This window comes from Rhinoraja longicauda, chromosome 12 (genome assembly GCF_053455715.1).
Source record: "Rhinoraja longicauda isolate Sanriku21f chromosome 12, sRhiLon1.1, whole genome shotgun sequence".
In the NCBI taxonomy this organism is placed as follows: Eukaryota; Metazoa; Chordata; class Chondrichthyes; order Rajiformes; family Arhynchobatidae; genus Rhinoraja; species Rhinoraja longicauda.
The window spans coordinates 23,063,561-23,076,952 of NC_135964.1; the positions used below are offsets into that span (position 1 = coordinate 23,063,561).

Sequence of the window (13,392 nt, forward strand, 5' to 3'; positions counted from 1 at the left end):
CTTCACATCTATGTAGGCCTTCCAATATTCGGTAAGTTTCAGTGAGATCCACCCTCATTCTTCTAAACTCTAGCGAGTACAGGCCCAGTGCCGTCAAACACTCATCATATGTTAACCCAATCGTCCCCGGGATCATTATTGTAAACCTCTTCTAGACCCTCTCCAACGGCAGCACACCCCTCCTCGGATATGGGACCCAAAACTGCTCGCAATACTCCAAAATATGGCCTGACCAATGCCTTATAAAGCCTCAGCATGTTTGTATGGAACACTGGACAGACTTCTGTCTTGGATCAACTTGAGATTCAACATATTCACTTCATGATTGTAAAACCTCTAACAGTACCTTGCAGCATTTTACAAATGTGCTTAAAAATTCATAAACAAAATACATTTGTTTCTATTTCATAATAGATGATGCACTAGAGTCATGTGTGATTAGTCCTGGGCTTATCTGATTTTCTAGTACTATCTGCGTGGTATTTTGATACAACATTTGGTTATGATTGCTTGTTTATTTCCTCCGTGTAAACCAGACTAATTTAACATGGTGCCATAAGACTGATAATCTAGCCCTGTTAATGAATGTTCATTCGCATTTGTCATTTTAAATATGAAGCAATGAAAGAAAAAGCGACATCATTCCCAAACTAGTTGAAGTATGGGTTGTGGTTATTGTAATTGTAACAAGATGAATGTATAATTTGCTGCTCTCCCAAATGAGATGGGTGGAGCAAAGATTTCACAAAGGCCTGCATGTTTTTGTGATTGGTACTCGGAAATTAAATGACGTTCGTTTCCTCATTACATAACTCCTCACATTCCTAGCATTATATGATCTACTGTTCTAATTGAAAGTAAACAAAATGACTTTGGGGAGGGCTCAATGTGGCTTGGTTAATACTTTCATCAGAGACTTTAGACCTTAGAGATACAGCGTGGAAACAGACCCTTTGGCCCACTGAGTCCACGCCAACCAGCGATCACCACAATACTCGGTATGCTAGCACTATTCCATACAGTAGGGACAATTTACAATTTGCGGAGGCCAGTTAACCTACAAACTTGCGCGTCTTTGGAGTGTGGAAGGAAACCAGAGCAGTCATTTTGAGAACATACAAATTCCACACAGATAGCACCCATAGTCGGGATCAAACTTGGGTTATGACAATAGGTGCAGGAGGAGGCCATTCGGCCCTTCGAGCCAGCACCACCATTCAATGTGATCATGGCTGATCATTCTCAATCAGTACCCCGTTCCTGCCTTCTTCCCATACCCATTCTGGAGCTGTAAGACAGCAACTTTACCGCTGCAAACAACTCTACCAAAGATAATTATTTACAGACCAAAGAAATGTTAGTGCTCTCAAAATTAAAATTGACTCGGAATTTGATGTTGCAATAACAACAAAACTTGTACCATTCACCATTATTACTGACTGAAGCAAATTGATAGATTCTTCCTATGAATGTTGACTGCATAGTCTTCATTGGCACAGAAACGTTCAATCGAACTGGTGTTCATACTCGGTATGAGTAAATTGCAAACAAGAAGGGCATGTCTTTGGACTTTCTCTTTCTCTCATCGCTTAAAGAGGCTTTGGCATGGTAACTAATGTTTGCGAGCAGGCCAGTTTTTAGTTTTAGAGACAGCACGGAAATAGGCTCTTCATTGATCACCAACCATCGACCAACTGTACACTAGTTCTATGACCTACACACTAGGAGCAATATTTACAAAAGCCAATTAACCGACAAACTGGCATGTCTTTGGAATGTGGGAGGAAACCGGATCACCCAGAGAAAACTGAGTCAAGGGAGAACGTACAAACTCCGCACAGACAGAACCAGAAGTGAGGATCGAACCCAGGTCTCTGGCGCTGTGAGGCAGCAACTCCACTGCTGCACCACTGTATTTAGTCCATTTTATTTGGATCTGACAACACACTGATTGTTCTTTAAAAAGTATGCAATATTATTTGAATATTTTTGCCATAACTTTTGACTCAGTCTCCCCTAGCTGGCATTGCCACTTTCTTTTATTTTTATCTGGACAATGGAATATTTTAGATTTTAGTAAGCAGCAAAAAAACCTTCAACATTTGAGGATTTTGTGCTACTGACTCTGGGTTTACAGTTTCCCTCCACCCCCACCCCTGTATTCTCATCTCCCATCCTTGAGTCCTGTATTATTCCCTTTTTCCCCACCCATCCCATCCTCCACCACCCATGTCCCCCCCCTCCAACTTTACATTTCACTCCTCTAATTTCCATATCTGATATACTGCTGTCTCCTTTTCACCTCTAGCCTTTATAACTGTCTCACTTGCTGTCATGTCCCCCCCCCCACCCCTCCTCTCCCCCCAACCACATCACCTATATCCACCTCACACTTCTCTCTTCCAGCTTCCTCTCCCCCTATTCCATCAGTCTGAAGAAGGGTTCCAACACTTTATTTTATCTTAAAGGAAAATTAATATTTATCATTTCAGTTTTATCTCTCTTCTATTTCTTTTTTGCTCATGTCATATTGAATGCATTCCCATTCAATAAACAATACTGGGAGAATGCTCCAGTTCTCCAGAAATGAGTTATTAATGGGATTACAACTTTAAAATGCAGTTTTCGCAGAATCTTACTATTGTGGATCATAGCTTTTTTCTTGTGGTTACGGTTCATTAAACATCACTTGATAAACCGTTGTTTAGCCGCTTGGATTAAAAGGAGAACCTTCACTTGTTCTTCCCCCAATTCCCAAGAAACACTTCTACAAACGGAAAAGCCCCCAGCAACCTGCTCCTGAGATTAATTCACTCTCCCCAGCTGTTACCAGGCAACTGAACTATCCTGACAACTCGAGAGCAGTCCTGAGCTACTATCTACCTCATTGGAGACCCTCGAACTATCTTTGATCGTATTTTACTGGACTTTATCTTGCACTAAATGTTATTCATGTTATTTCATGTATCATGTAGAAGCCCGCAGCTGTTCACAATCTGCAACAATGATTTTTATTTTACATTTAGTTTATTAAAAGACCGAGTGGACCCGTTGGGCCCAAACCTGCATTGGTGCAGCACCCCCCCCTCCCCCATCCTCCCCTCCCCCTCCCCTCTCCCCCCTCCCCCTCTCCCCCCCTCCCCCCCCCCCCAATTTCATTGCACCCTGGTGACAGTAACCTAGCCTGGATCTGAAAGAAGAATGTTGCATCTCCAGATAACGTCAATCCGTTTTTGAATGAAATGTAATCTTTTTGTTCAATTCAATCTACACGAACGTAATTTGGCATGAGCTTGCCTATTTACATTTCTCTAATTTGATCCAGAAATGCAACAACCTTTTTGCCTTGTTCTGAATTCTGCTGCAGCACAGTAATAATCCAACAAGATAAGAAAGGGTGTAGAGAAGATTTACAAGGATGTTGCCAGAACTCAATGGCCTGAGCAATAGGGAGAGGTTAAGCAGGCTAGAACTTTATTCCTTCGAGTGTAGTAGGATGAGGGGTGATCTTATAGAGGTGTATAAAATCATGAGAGGAATATATCCTGTAAATACACTGATCTGAGGGTAACTATTTTTACACAAAGGGTGGTGGATGTATGGTACGAGTTGCCGGAGGAGGTAGTTGAGGCAAGTATTATCACAGCATTTAAGAAATATTTTGACAGATACATGGACAGGATAGGTTTAGATATGAGCCAAACACAAGCAGTTGGGATTAGCGTATGTTGGTCAGACAATCATGGCTGATCTATTTTTCCATCTCAACCCCATTCTCCTGACTTCTCCCCGTCACCTATGATGCTTTTACTAATTAAGAACCTAGCAATCTCCGCTTTAAAAAATACACAGTGACTTGGCTTCCTCCGCCGTCTGTGGCAATGAATTCCATAAATTCACCACCTTCTGGTCACAGATATTCCTCCTGATCTCCATTCTGAGATGGGCATTAGGCATTCTGAGATAGAACTCCATTTGAAGGGCCAAAATGTAAAGAAAATCCCAATAAGGTAACCAATAACTACCAAAGCAAATGATGCAGCATAATTAACGTGCCGAGCTAATTTGGCATTCTATTTGAGCATCTGATAGTTAAGCCAACAATAAACAGTGCAATGGGCAAATGCTGAAACACTTGCAATATGGTTTTGTGGTCAAAGAAAGGTAATTTCAAGTCTCGTCAATAAAGGTTTTCTTGTTGTATTCAGTTTTGTTTACCACACCCAGCTATGAAGACATCCAAAGGAATGTACATATTTCAGATAATTTCCAAGGTGTTTTGTAACTCTCCTAAAATATCTTACTCCCCTATAATGGCGTGTCTCAGTGATTGCTGGGTGGTGTCTAGGCTATCTAATATATGTCGTTCAGCTTACAATAGCTTGAAAGGGATCTTGCGTTTTGAGCACTTAATGTTGCTGATGTGCTGCTTAAATGTCGCTGTAAAAATGCTTGGGCCTTTGGTCAGCATCTTGCTTGCAACAGGTTTAAATGCACAAGCAGTCCAGAGGTAAAGGTCTCCAACATTAAAACAGCACGTTTGTGATTTATAATTGTTCCTCAGTAAACAGTCCTTTTAAGAAGTGATGGAGTCATGGCATGAAAACCGGCCCTTCGGCCCAACTTGCCCATGCCGACTAAGATGCCGATCTGCACTTGTCCCACCTGCTCAAATTTGGCCCATATCCCATCCATGTACCTGTCCAAATGTCTTTTAAATGTTGTTATAGTACCTGCCTCAACTACCCCCTCGTGTAGCTCGTTCCATATACTCACCACCCTCTGTGTAAAAAAGTTGCCCCTCAGGTTCCTATTAAATCTTGCCCATGTCACCTTACACCTATGTTCTCTGATTCTTGATTTCCTCTACCCTGGGTGAAAGACTGTGCATTCACCTTTTCAATCCCCCTCATGATCTTATACACTGTACTAGCCTCTGGTTCATGATTCTCCAACTCTCGGTAAAAGACTGTGCATTCACACTACCTCTTTCCATCATGATCTTGTACAGCTCTATAAGATCACGTCGTGAATAAAGTTCCAAGGAATAAAGTGCTAGCCTGCCCAAGCTTAATTTGAACCAAGTTGCAAACACTCAGCTTCCAATAATCTGTTCCAATACATGTATTTGGGTCGAAGTAGAAGTTCACTTCATAAGTACGATCACTTCTAGGTAACATGCCTGAGCAGGATCCAGCCTCTGGAGAACAATGCAAGGAATGTGCCTCAGCAAGATCATCTCACTAATATCGTCCGTCCACATCTTTTTTTGTGCACAATCCGCAGGTATTTCCACTTTCATTTCACTGCACATCGTGTATGTGCATGTGACAAATAAACTTGACTTGACTTGACTTACCTCTCCCCGATAACTCGTCCATACCTCTCCCCGATCCTCCCATTGGGAACACAACCATCGACTTCAACTGGGTGCAATGCCTGTTGAATTCACACATTGATCCCCGGCTGATCTGACTTTAATCCTGCTTTCAGCAATGTGATCCTCTGTTCCAGGCTGCTCAACATTATAATCCACTGCAATGCTGTGTACAGGCCGACGGACTCTTCATTATATTCAAAAAATTGACAGTCATTTTATATTTGGTATATACGTTTTTTTTCAATGATTATCGTATCCACCTCCCTTACATTAGTTAATCCTTCGCTCTCATTTCCTATTTCATTTCGCATTTACACAAATGAGATTTCACCCACTCCACCCCAAACATCATAGCCCTGTCTAAAATCTTTTTCCTTTTAAATGACCCCTTTCTGAAGGACTCTGTCCCACTGGTTCAGAGAGAGCCAATACGCTCTTTCCCATATTTAAGATTTCAATCAGTCAACTGTCTTACCAATATGGTTATCCCAAATAGGAAATTTGCACGTGGCAATCTCCGGATTACAATTCATGAGGAGTTGGTGCTATTTATTAGATGTTACTTTATACCTGAGCTGCTGATTATTAATTTCTTTACCATACTCATTGTTTCACATCACCAAGGCAGGTCTAGTGTAGATGGGGCATGTTTGTCAGCATGGGCAGGTAGGCAGAAGGGCCTGTTTCCATGCTCTGTGACTCGATGACACTCTAACTGCGTAACTATTACCTTGGAAAGAGTGCTTGGAAAGAGTGTATATTCCAGTGGAATTGATAAGATAGGGAAAAGAAGTGGAAACATCTGTTCGTTTTTCCCCTTTATATCAATTGAAAATGAAAAGTCATGCACGATGCCAAAAACTACAAACTTTGGAATAGTCTGTAAATTCTGATCATTTGAACCCAACCCTCATGAATGCCTGTTGTTGTGGTGCACTATTGAAAATTGGAAAGGAGAGAAGCAAGTGCTGTACTACAATAGGACTTGAATGTAACAAAGTAATTCACCTCCTTTGTGGGTTAAATTTCATTGTTGTTACAGTAGTTCAGTCTTTAATTTAACAGGTCGTCCCCAAATGAATTAAGGGGAAAACATTGATCAAGTGTCATCGGCAATGCTGAATGTAAATGTAACTATTATTGTCTTGGCAAAGGAGGAATGTATTTTGGTTATTTTTACTTTGTGAAATATAAAACACAACACAAGATTTATTTTCTTGGTTTTAAAAATAATCGCTGCACATTTCAAACACAAGCCTGCAAAATATTCGATGACCATTTGAAACACTAAAGAACTTGTTTCGTTTAGAGATATAGTGTGGAAACAGGTCCTTTGGTCCACTCTGACTTTCACTCACCAGTACAGTGGTTCTTTTGCATCTTACACACCAGGGGCAATTTACACACGCCAATTAATCTACAAACCCATACGTCTTTGGAATGTGGGAGGAAACCGAGCACATGGAGAAACCCCACGGTCATAGGGAGAACGTACAAACTCTGTACAGACACCACCTGTTGTCAGGATCGAACCTGGGTCTCTGGTGCTACCACTGTGCCGCCCTTTTGGTTTTTTTTCATTGATTCTCCAGATTTTAAAAACAGTGCCTAATCAACAGCGCGAGATAATGGTCACCTCTGTCAAAATGATAAAGTGTCTGAGAAAAATGTAATTTACAAATGACACGTATTGTAGATGCTGGTTTCCTTTAATGCCATGTGGTGTAATAGGTGGTAGTGTGAATTGAGGTGGAATAGTACAATGAATCACAATGTTGTGCAATGGATTTGACATCAAACTCCACCAAGTCTGGATTCTGTTCCAACCTGATAATTGTTTTCTGGCTCCTAAGTAATGACACGGTGTTGAAACATCAATAGAATCTTGTGTGTTATTTTGCAAGAGCTGCAGGAAGGCCCTGCAGAGAGTGGTGCGTTCGGCTGAAAACATCATGGGACCTATACATCAGGAGGTGCAGATCCAGAGCAAGCAAGATTATGGGGGACCCCTACCACCCCAGCAATGGACTGTTCCAGCTGCTACGGTCAGGCAAACGCCTCCGCTGTCACGCTGTGAAAACGGAGAGGATGAGACGGAGTTTCTTCCCACAGGCCATCAGGACTGTTAACTATTATATCTCCAGGGACTAAATTTTTTCTCTATGAATTTTAATTTTTATGCTGTAGTTGTAATTTTTTGCACAATCTGCAGGCATTGCCACTTTCATTTCACTGCACATCTTGTATGTGTATGTGACAAATGACTTGACTTGACTTATAAAATCCATCAATGCTGACATAATTGCGGGGCAACATTTCCCACATTTTCATTTATGAATATTAGGAAATATTACAATCTTAGGAAACCAGTGTTCTCTCATTTATAATGCCCTTCAGCTCACCGAGTCCACTCCGACCAGCGATCACCCCCGTGCGCTAGGACTATCCTACACACGAGGGGCAATTTACAATTTTACTGAAACCAATTAACCTACAAACCTGTACATCTTTGGGAAGTGGAAGAAAACCAGAGCACCCGGAGAAAATCCACGTGATCTCAGGGAGAAGATACAGACTCCATACGGACAGCACCCGTGGTCTGGATCGAACCAGGGTCTCTGGTGCTGTAAGGCAGCAATTCTGCTGCTACGCCACTCCTACTTAGTCAAAGTATGTAGTGACAGTACGTAGTCAAAAAGGCAAAGGCTCCATGATGAACAATCATGGTCATCAAATGAGGCGACAAATAATATTAACTTAAAGGAAAGATGTACAAATGCAAGGCAAACTGGGATTATAGAAATCAGGATGAGATACAGGAAAAAATAAAAGGAGGAAGAACAGCAAAGGGAAAGCCGACTCATTAAATTCACATTATCAAGACTATAACGGATAATATAGTTGGAAAGCTTGTTAAATGAATATTTGTTATCTGGTGTTATCCTGTGTATTAGTGTACAAGTGAGGGTGTAAATAGGCCACAGGGAGAAACTGAGTAGATTCAGTGCAAGCTAATAAAAAGATACAGGAAACGTGAGGCAGTAGATAGGAAATAGCCATGACACTCTGGTTTGCATGTCAAAGTATTAAAACAAATTGTAAAATGTAAATTCAGTGTTTTTGATGTGGAAGCTTGCAAACTTTAATTCTATATTTTTAGAACAGTACAGAGAATAAAAATGTCTGAAAAAGGGTCTCAACCCAAAACATTACCTGTTGATGTTCTCCAAAGATGCTGCCTGACTTGCAGCTACTCCCGCACTGTGTCCTCTTCTGGTCTTTTCGTAAACCTATCTCATTGCGGCATTGCATTTTATTCCTCTGGAACTTTAAAGCTACAATGCTGTAAAGCTATATTCTGCACTCTAGTTTTGTTTTCTTTGCACTGCATGTTGTACTGCATTTGATACTAGTGTACTGCTTGATTATACCCATGTATATGCAGCTGCGGCTTGCCTGCAGTCCGTCTGTCTTTTGTGTTTTTTGTTGTTTTTGTCTGAATTGTAGTTTTAATATGATGTAGTGTTGTATGTTATGTTTTGGGGGGGGGGGGGGGGGAACGGGAACTGTAACTGTAACATTCTCTCTCCAGAACGGAGACGCGACCATTGTTTCTGTGTCGTGTCTCCGTTCCCGTTGCGGCCTACCACTGGCCATGCACCTGGGACCACCTGGGTCTCTGGTTCGCAGAGCCCGCGGTCCGGACTCACCACCTGCGGCGCTGGCTGCCTGCGAATGCTGCGGGAACGGCTGCGACTCGTCTCCGGAGGCTCCGGCGCGGGCCGCGTGGACGTCGGAAGCCCGCAGGCCCCTGGATGGGGGCCGACATCGGGAGCTCCGGCAGCGGCAGAGGCAACGTGTTCGCCCGCCCCGAATCGCGGGGCTTGGGTCGGCCCGCTGCGGACCTTTCACCGTCCGGCGCGGCCTGAAATAGGCCGCGGGATTTTTTTTCACCGCCCAGCGGGGGCTTCAATATCGGGAGCCCCGACGTGGCAACTCCAACAGCCTGACCGCGGGACAAGGCGGCAGGGAAGAGAAAAAGACATTCTGGCCTTCCATCACAGTGAGGAGGGACTGGAGGAGACTCACTGTGATGGATGTTTCTTTTTGTTTGGTGTTAGTTGTGATTGTATGTGTTATTGCATTTTTATTGATTAATCTTATTGGTCTTATTGTTCAACTGCGGGTAATGTTTCATTTTACTACACATTTATGTGTATGTAACAAATAATTGACTATTGATATTGACTATTGTATAGCACGATGTGATTGAATTGGATAGCACACAAACAAAAGCTTCTCACTGTATCTTGGTTCAAGTAACAGAAATTAACCCGCACTCATCCCGTAAAAATATTTTTGGCACAGCCGGACATAATATTATCAGTATTAAATTAGTTGTCTGTAAAAATGGAAAAAGAACCTCAAAGGGAATAATCCAGTTCAATAAACAAATTTGGATATACTGAATTATGTACTTTCTCTCTCTCTTTCTCTCTTTCTCTCTTTCTCTCTCTCTCTCTCTCTCTCTCTCTCTCTTTTTTTTTACTTGTTCTTTGTTGAATATTGTGCATGTTAGTATTGGTTTACATCTACATGGGAATATAGCTTTACATCTACATGGGAAAGTGGATTGTCCATGACAACAAAGTTGTTAATATAAATCCAAAATCCAAAATCCAAAATCAATATTGAGTTGTATATTTCCAGACAGTTTTAGAGCTTTTGTGCTATGGGATTATGCTCAATGGATCACTGACGCTGTTAATACTCTCATTAAATAGAACCCGTCTGGAAAAAATAGTCCAGTGGTAAGATTAGGTATTTTTCAAGTTGCAATGTTTTTACTTTTCTAGGTCAACCCAGTTAAATGTTATAACTCTGCTTTTATAAATTGCTGGTTGGGTTTTTGCCCCTTGCTTTGTCAGTTACTGACAACATGCCCCATTTTATTACAGGAAATTAAAGAACGAGCTGATCAAAATCCGTGGGTCGGGGGTGAATCGAAGAAAGCAGCAGGATAATGAGCGGGTCTGTAAGCGATGCCAGAAGACACTTGGCCTCGTCTTTTTCCGAGGGAACCAATGCCAGATCTGCAAAGACCGTGTGTGCGCAGAATGTCGTGTTGTGCTCAAAGAAGGGGGCTGGAAGTGCACGGCATGCTCTAAAATTGCGTACGTATTTAATTTATATGCAAGTATTAACTAAAAGAGTAAATCTAAAATTCAGCAATCTTATTTAATGGTCGGGCCCTTTGAGATTTGGTTTTAATCACGGCTACAATTAATTATTGTCACAGTGAAGCATTGCTGCTCACATCCCTGGTTACCTATTGTTGGTGTCCAACATTATGAACATGTAATGTGCTTTCTCTTATATGTGTGATTTTTTTTTAAACTGCATGGTTTCGGAATTAACAAGAGCTACCAAAGCCTATCACAGATCCCATTTTTTTTTAAAAAGGCACTGCATCATGAAATAATAGTTTAGTTTTGACTTTCAGCGATACAGCATGGAATCCTTTGGCCCACCGAGTCCACGCCAACCATCGATCACTAGTTCATGCTAGTTTTCTGATATCCCACTTCCTCATCCAGTCCATGCACATCAGCTGTTTTTTTCAGAGGCCAATTAGCCTACAAATCTGCACATCTTTGGGAGGTGGGAGGAAACCAGAGCATTTGGAGGAAACCCATGCAGTCACAGGGAGAACATGCAAAGTCCATGTAGACAACACCTGAGGTCAGGATAGAACCTGGGTCTCTAGTGCTGTGAGGCAGCAGCTCACTAGCTGTGCCACTGTGCCGACCTCTATTATTTGGGCACTATCATTGTGAAATTGCTTTGATAAGGTTTTGTACATGGTAAGAGAGAAACACCATGAAAACATTCATTTCATCTTGATGCCAACAAGTGCCTTTGACACATCAAGTTGCCTACATCATCATAGCAAAGGTTCCTAAATGTAAAATTTATCACTAAACATTTTCATCATGAAGTTGATGCCCATTAACACTGACTATTATAAAATCCCTAATATCATTTGCCCACTGCTGTGATATTAAGCTAATATTATAACTTCTACTCCAACACTATAATGTCCAAGTTCCAGTTTAAATGTAGTTTATAAAGTCATAGGAGCAGAATTAGGCCATTTGGCCCATCGAGTCTACTTCACTATTTAAACATGGCTGATCTATCTTTCTTTCTCAACATCATTCTCCTGCCTTCTTACCATAACCTCTGAAACTCTTACCAATCAAAAATGCAGACACATGGAACTGCAGATGCTGGTTTTTAAAAAAGGACACAAAGTGCTAGAGAAACTCAGCAGGTCAATAAATACATCATGGAATACTGGTGATTAGACACTTAAACCTTCATTGGAAGTTTTTACCTCTGCATGAAATATTAAGTCTCCTGTGAACAAATTTCAGGTGAACAATAAACTGAAGAACAAGATATGGGCCATTTGGTCCACTCAGTTCATGCTGGCATTAGTGCTCAACTTGAGCCTCCTCCCATCCTTCCCCTTCCAATTATCAGCTGAACATTCTGTTCTCTTGTTCTTTGTGTGCTTATCTAGCTTCCCCTGACATTAAATAAACTTTCCTCTGGAGACTTACTGTATCATTAATTCAACCATCCAAACATTTCTAGCCTTTTTTGTTTTGAAGTGGCTTGAACTCTTCAGCCAGTAGTGTGGAGTCCCAGTTGTTTTGATACATGTTACTTGTTGTATTTGCCTTACTGTATTGCCATTAAATATAAGAAACCCGTATGAACAACAACAAAGAAAAATGCTGAGAATAATCAGGACATCAGGCAGCATCAGTGGAGCGAAACAATTAATTCTTAATGTCAATAACTCTTCATCAAAAATCAGCAACTTCTAATTCTGAATTCCAATTCCTGCAATTTTTTCGTTTGCTTTTCAACAATAACCATCCATATTGTACATTTTTCTACCAATTAACTATTTATATGCACATGAAACTTTTCAATTATTTACGAATTCAGAGTTAATGGACAATAGGTGAAGGGGCAGGCCATTCGGCCCTTCGAGCCAGCACCACCATTCAATGTAGTCACGGCTGATCATTCTCAATCAGTACCCCGTTCCTGCCTTCTCACTATACCCCCTGACTCCGCTATCCTTAAGTGCTCTATCTAGCTCTCTCTTGAAAGCATTCAAAGAACTGGCCTCCATTGCCTTCTGAGGCAGAGAATTCCACAGATTTACAACTCTCTGACTGAAAAAGTTTTTCCTCATCTCTTTTCTAAATGGCCTACCCCTTATTCTTAAACTGTGGCCCCTGGTTCTGGACTCCCCCAACATTGGGAACATGTTTCGTGCCTCTAACGTGTCCAACCCCTTAATAATCTTATATGTTTCAAGGCGATCCCCTCTCATCCTTCTAAATTCCAGTGCATACAAGCCTAGTCGCACACTATCAATCCATTATCTACTCCCAGTAGTGACAATCCCAGTTTCATTTTTACTTAAATACGTCCTGCGCTGCACATTGCATTGCCTACATGTTGAAAGATCAATTTAATCTTAAACACTCATAGACCAAATCAGTCGCTATTGTTCATTATGGTACTTGAACATATTTAAGAAATAAACCCGGTAATAATTTGTTGTGATTTGAATTCCTGGTGAAACTCCCCGCCCTGCTTTGGCTCTGATATCTTGTGCTTTGACCTTCACATTGGCTTTCCACGGACTGGATATATGCTTTCTTCTCCGCTACCCCTTTATGGTTAGAATATTACAACCTCTGCTCTCCACTTTCCGATTATTTCCAAAGTTAGCACTTCAGCCCCAATTATTTTCACTCCCCCTCAGTGTGTTTTGTTTCGTGTGTGTTGAGATCACATGAGCAAGTCCAGACAAAGTGTAGCATAACTCATAGAGCTCTTGAATCATCTCTAATTTGCAACACTACGCTCCCTCAATTAATTCAACTCCATCTAAGCTTGATTCAGTGCATTTAGTAACTCCGTGA

The 13,392-nt window shown here is 41.4% G+C and overlaps 1 protein-coding gene across 4 annotated transcripts in view; it reads left to right on the forward strand.

The window, feature by feature from the left end:
- sytl5 (synaptotagmin-like 5) overlaps positions 1 to 13,392 on the forward strand; it is a 134,743-nt gene that overhangs the window by 73,775 nt on the left and 47,576 nt on the right. For all 4 annotated transcript variants that reach the window (XM_078409170.1, XM_078409174.1, XM_078409172.1 and 1 more), the window contains exon 3: positions 10,339 to 10,554. In XM_078409170.1, coding sequence (XP_078265296.1) covers positions 10,339 to 10,554 — 216 coding nt within the window. The remainder of the gene's footprint in view (positions 1 to 10,338; positions 10,555 to 13,392) is intronic.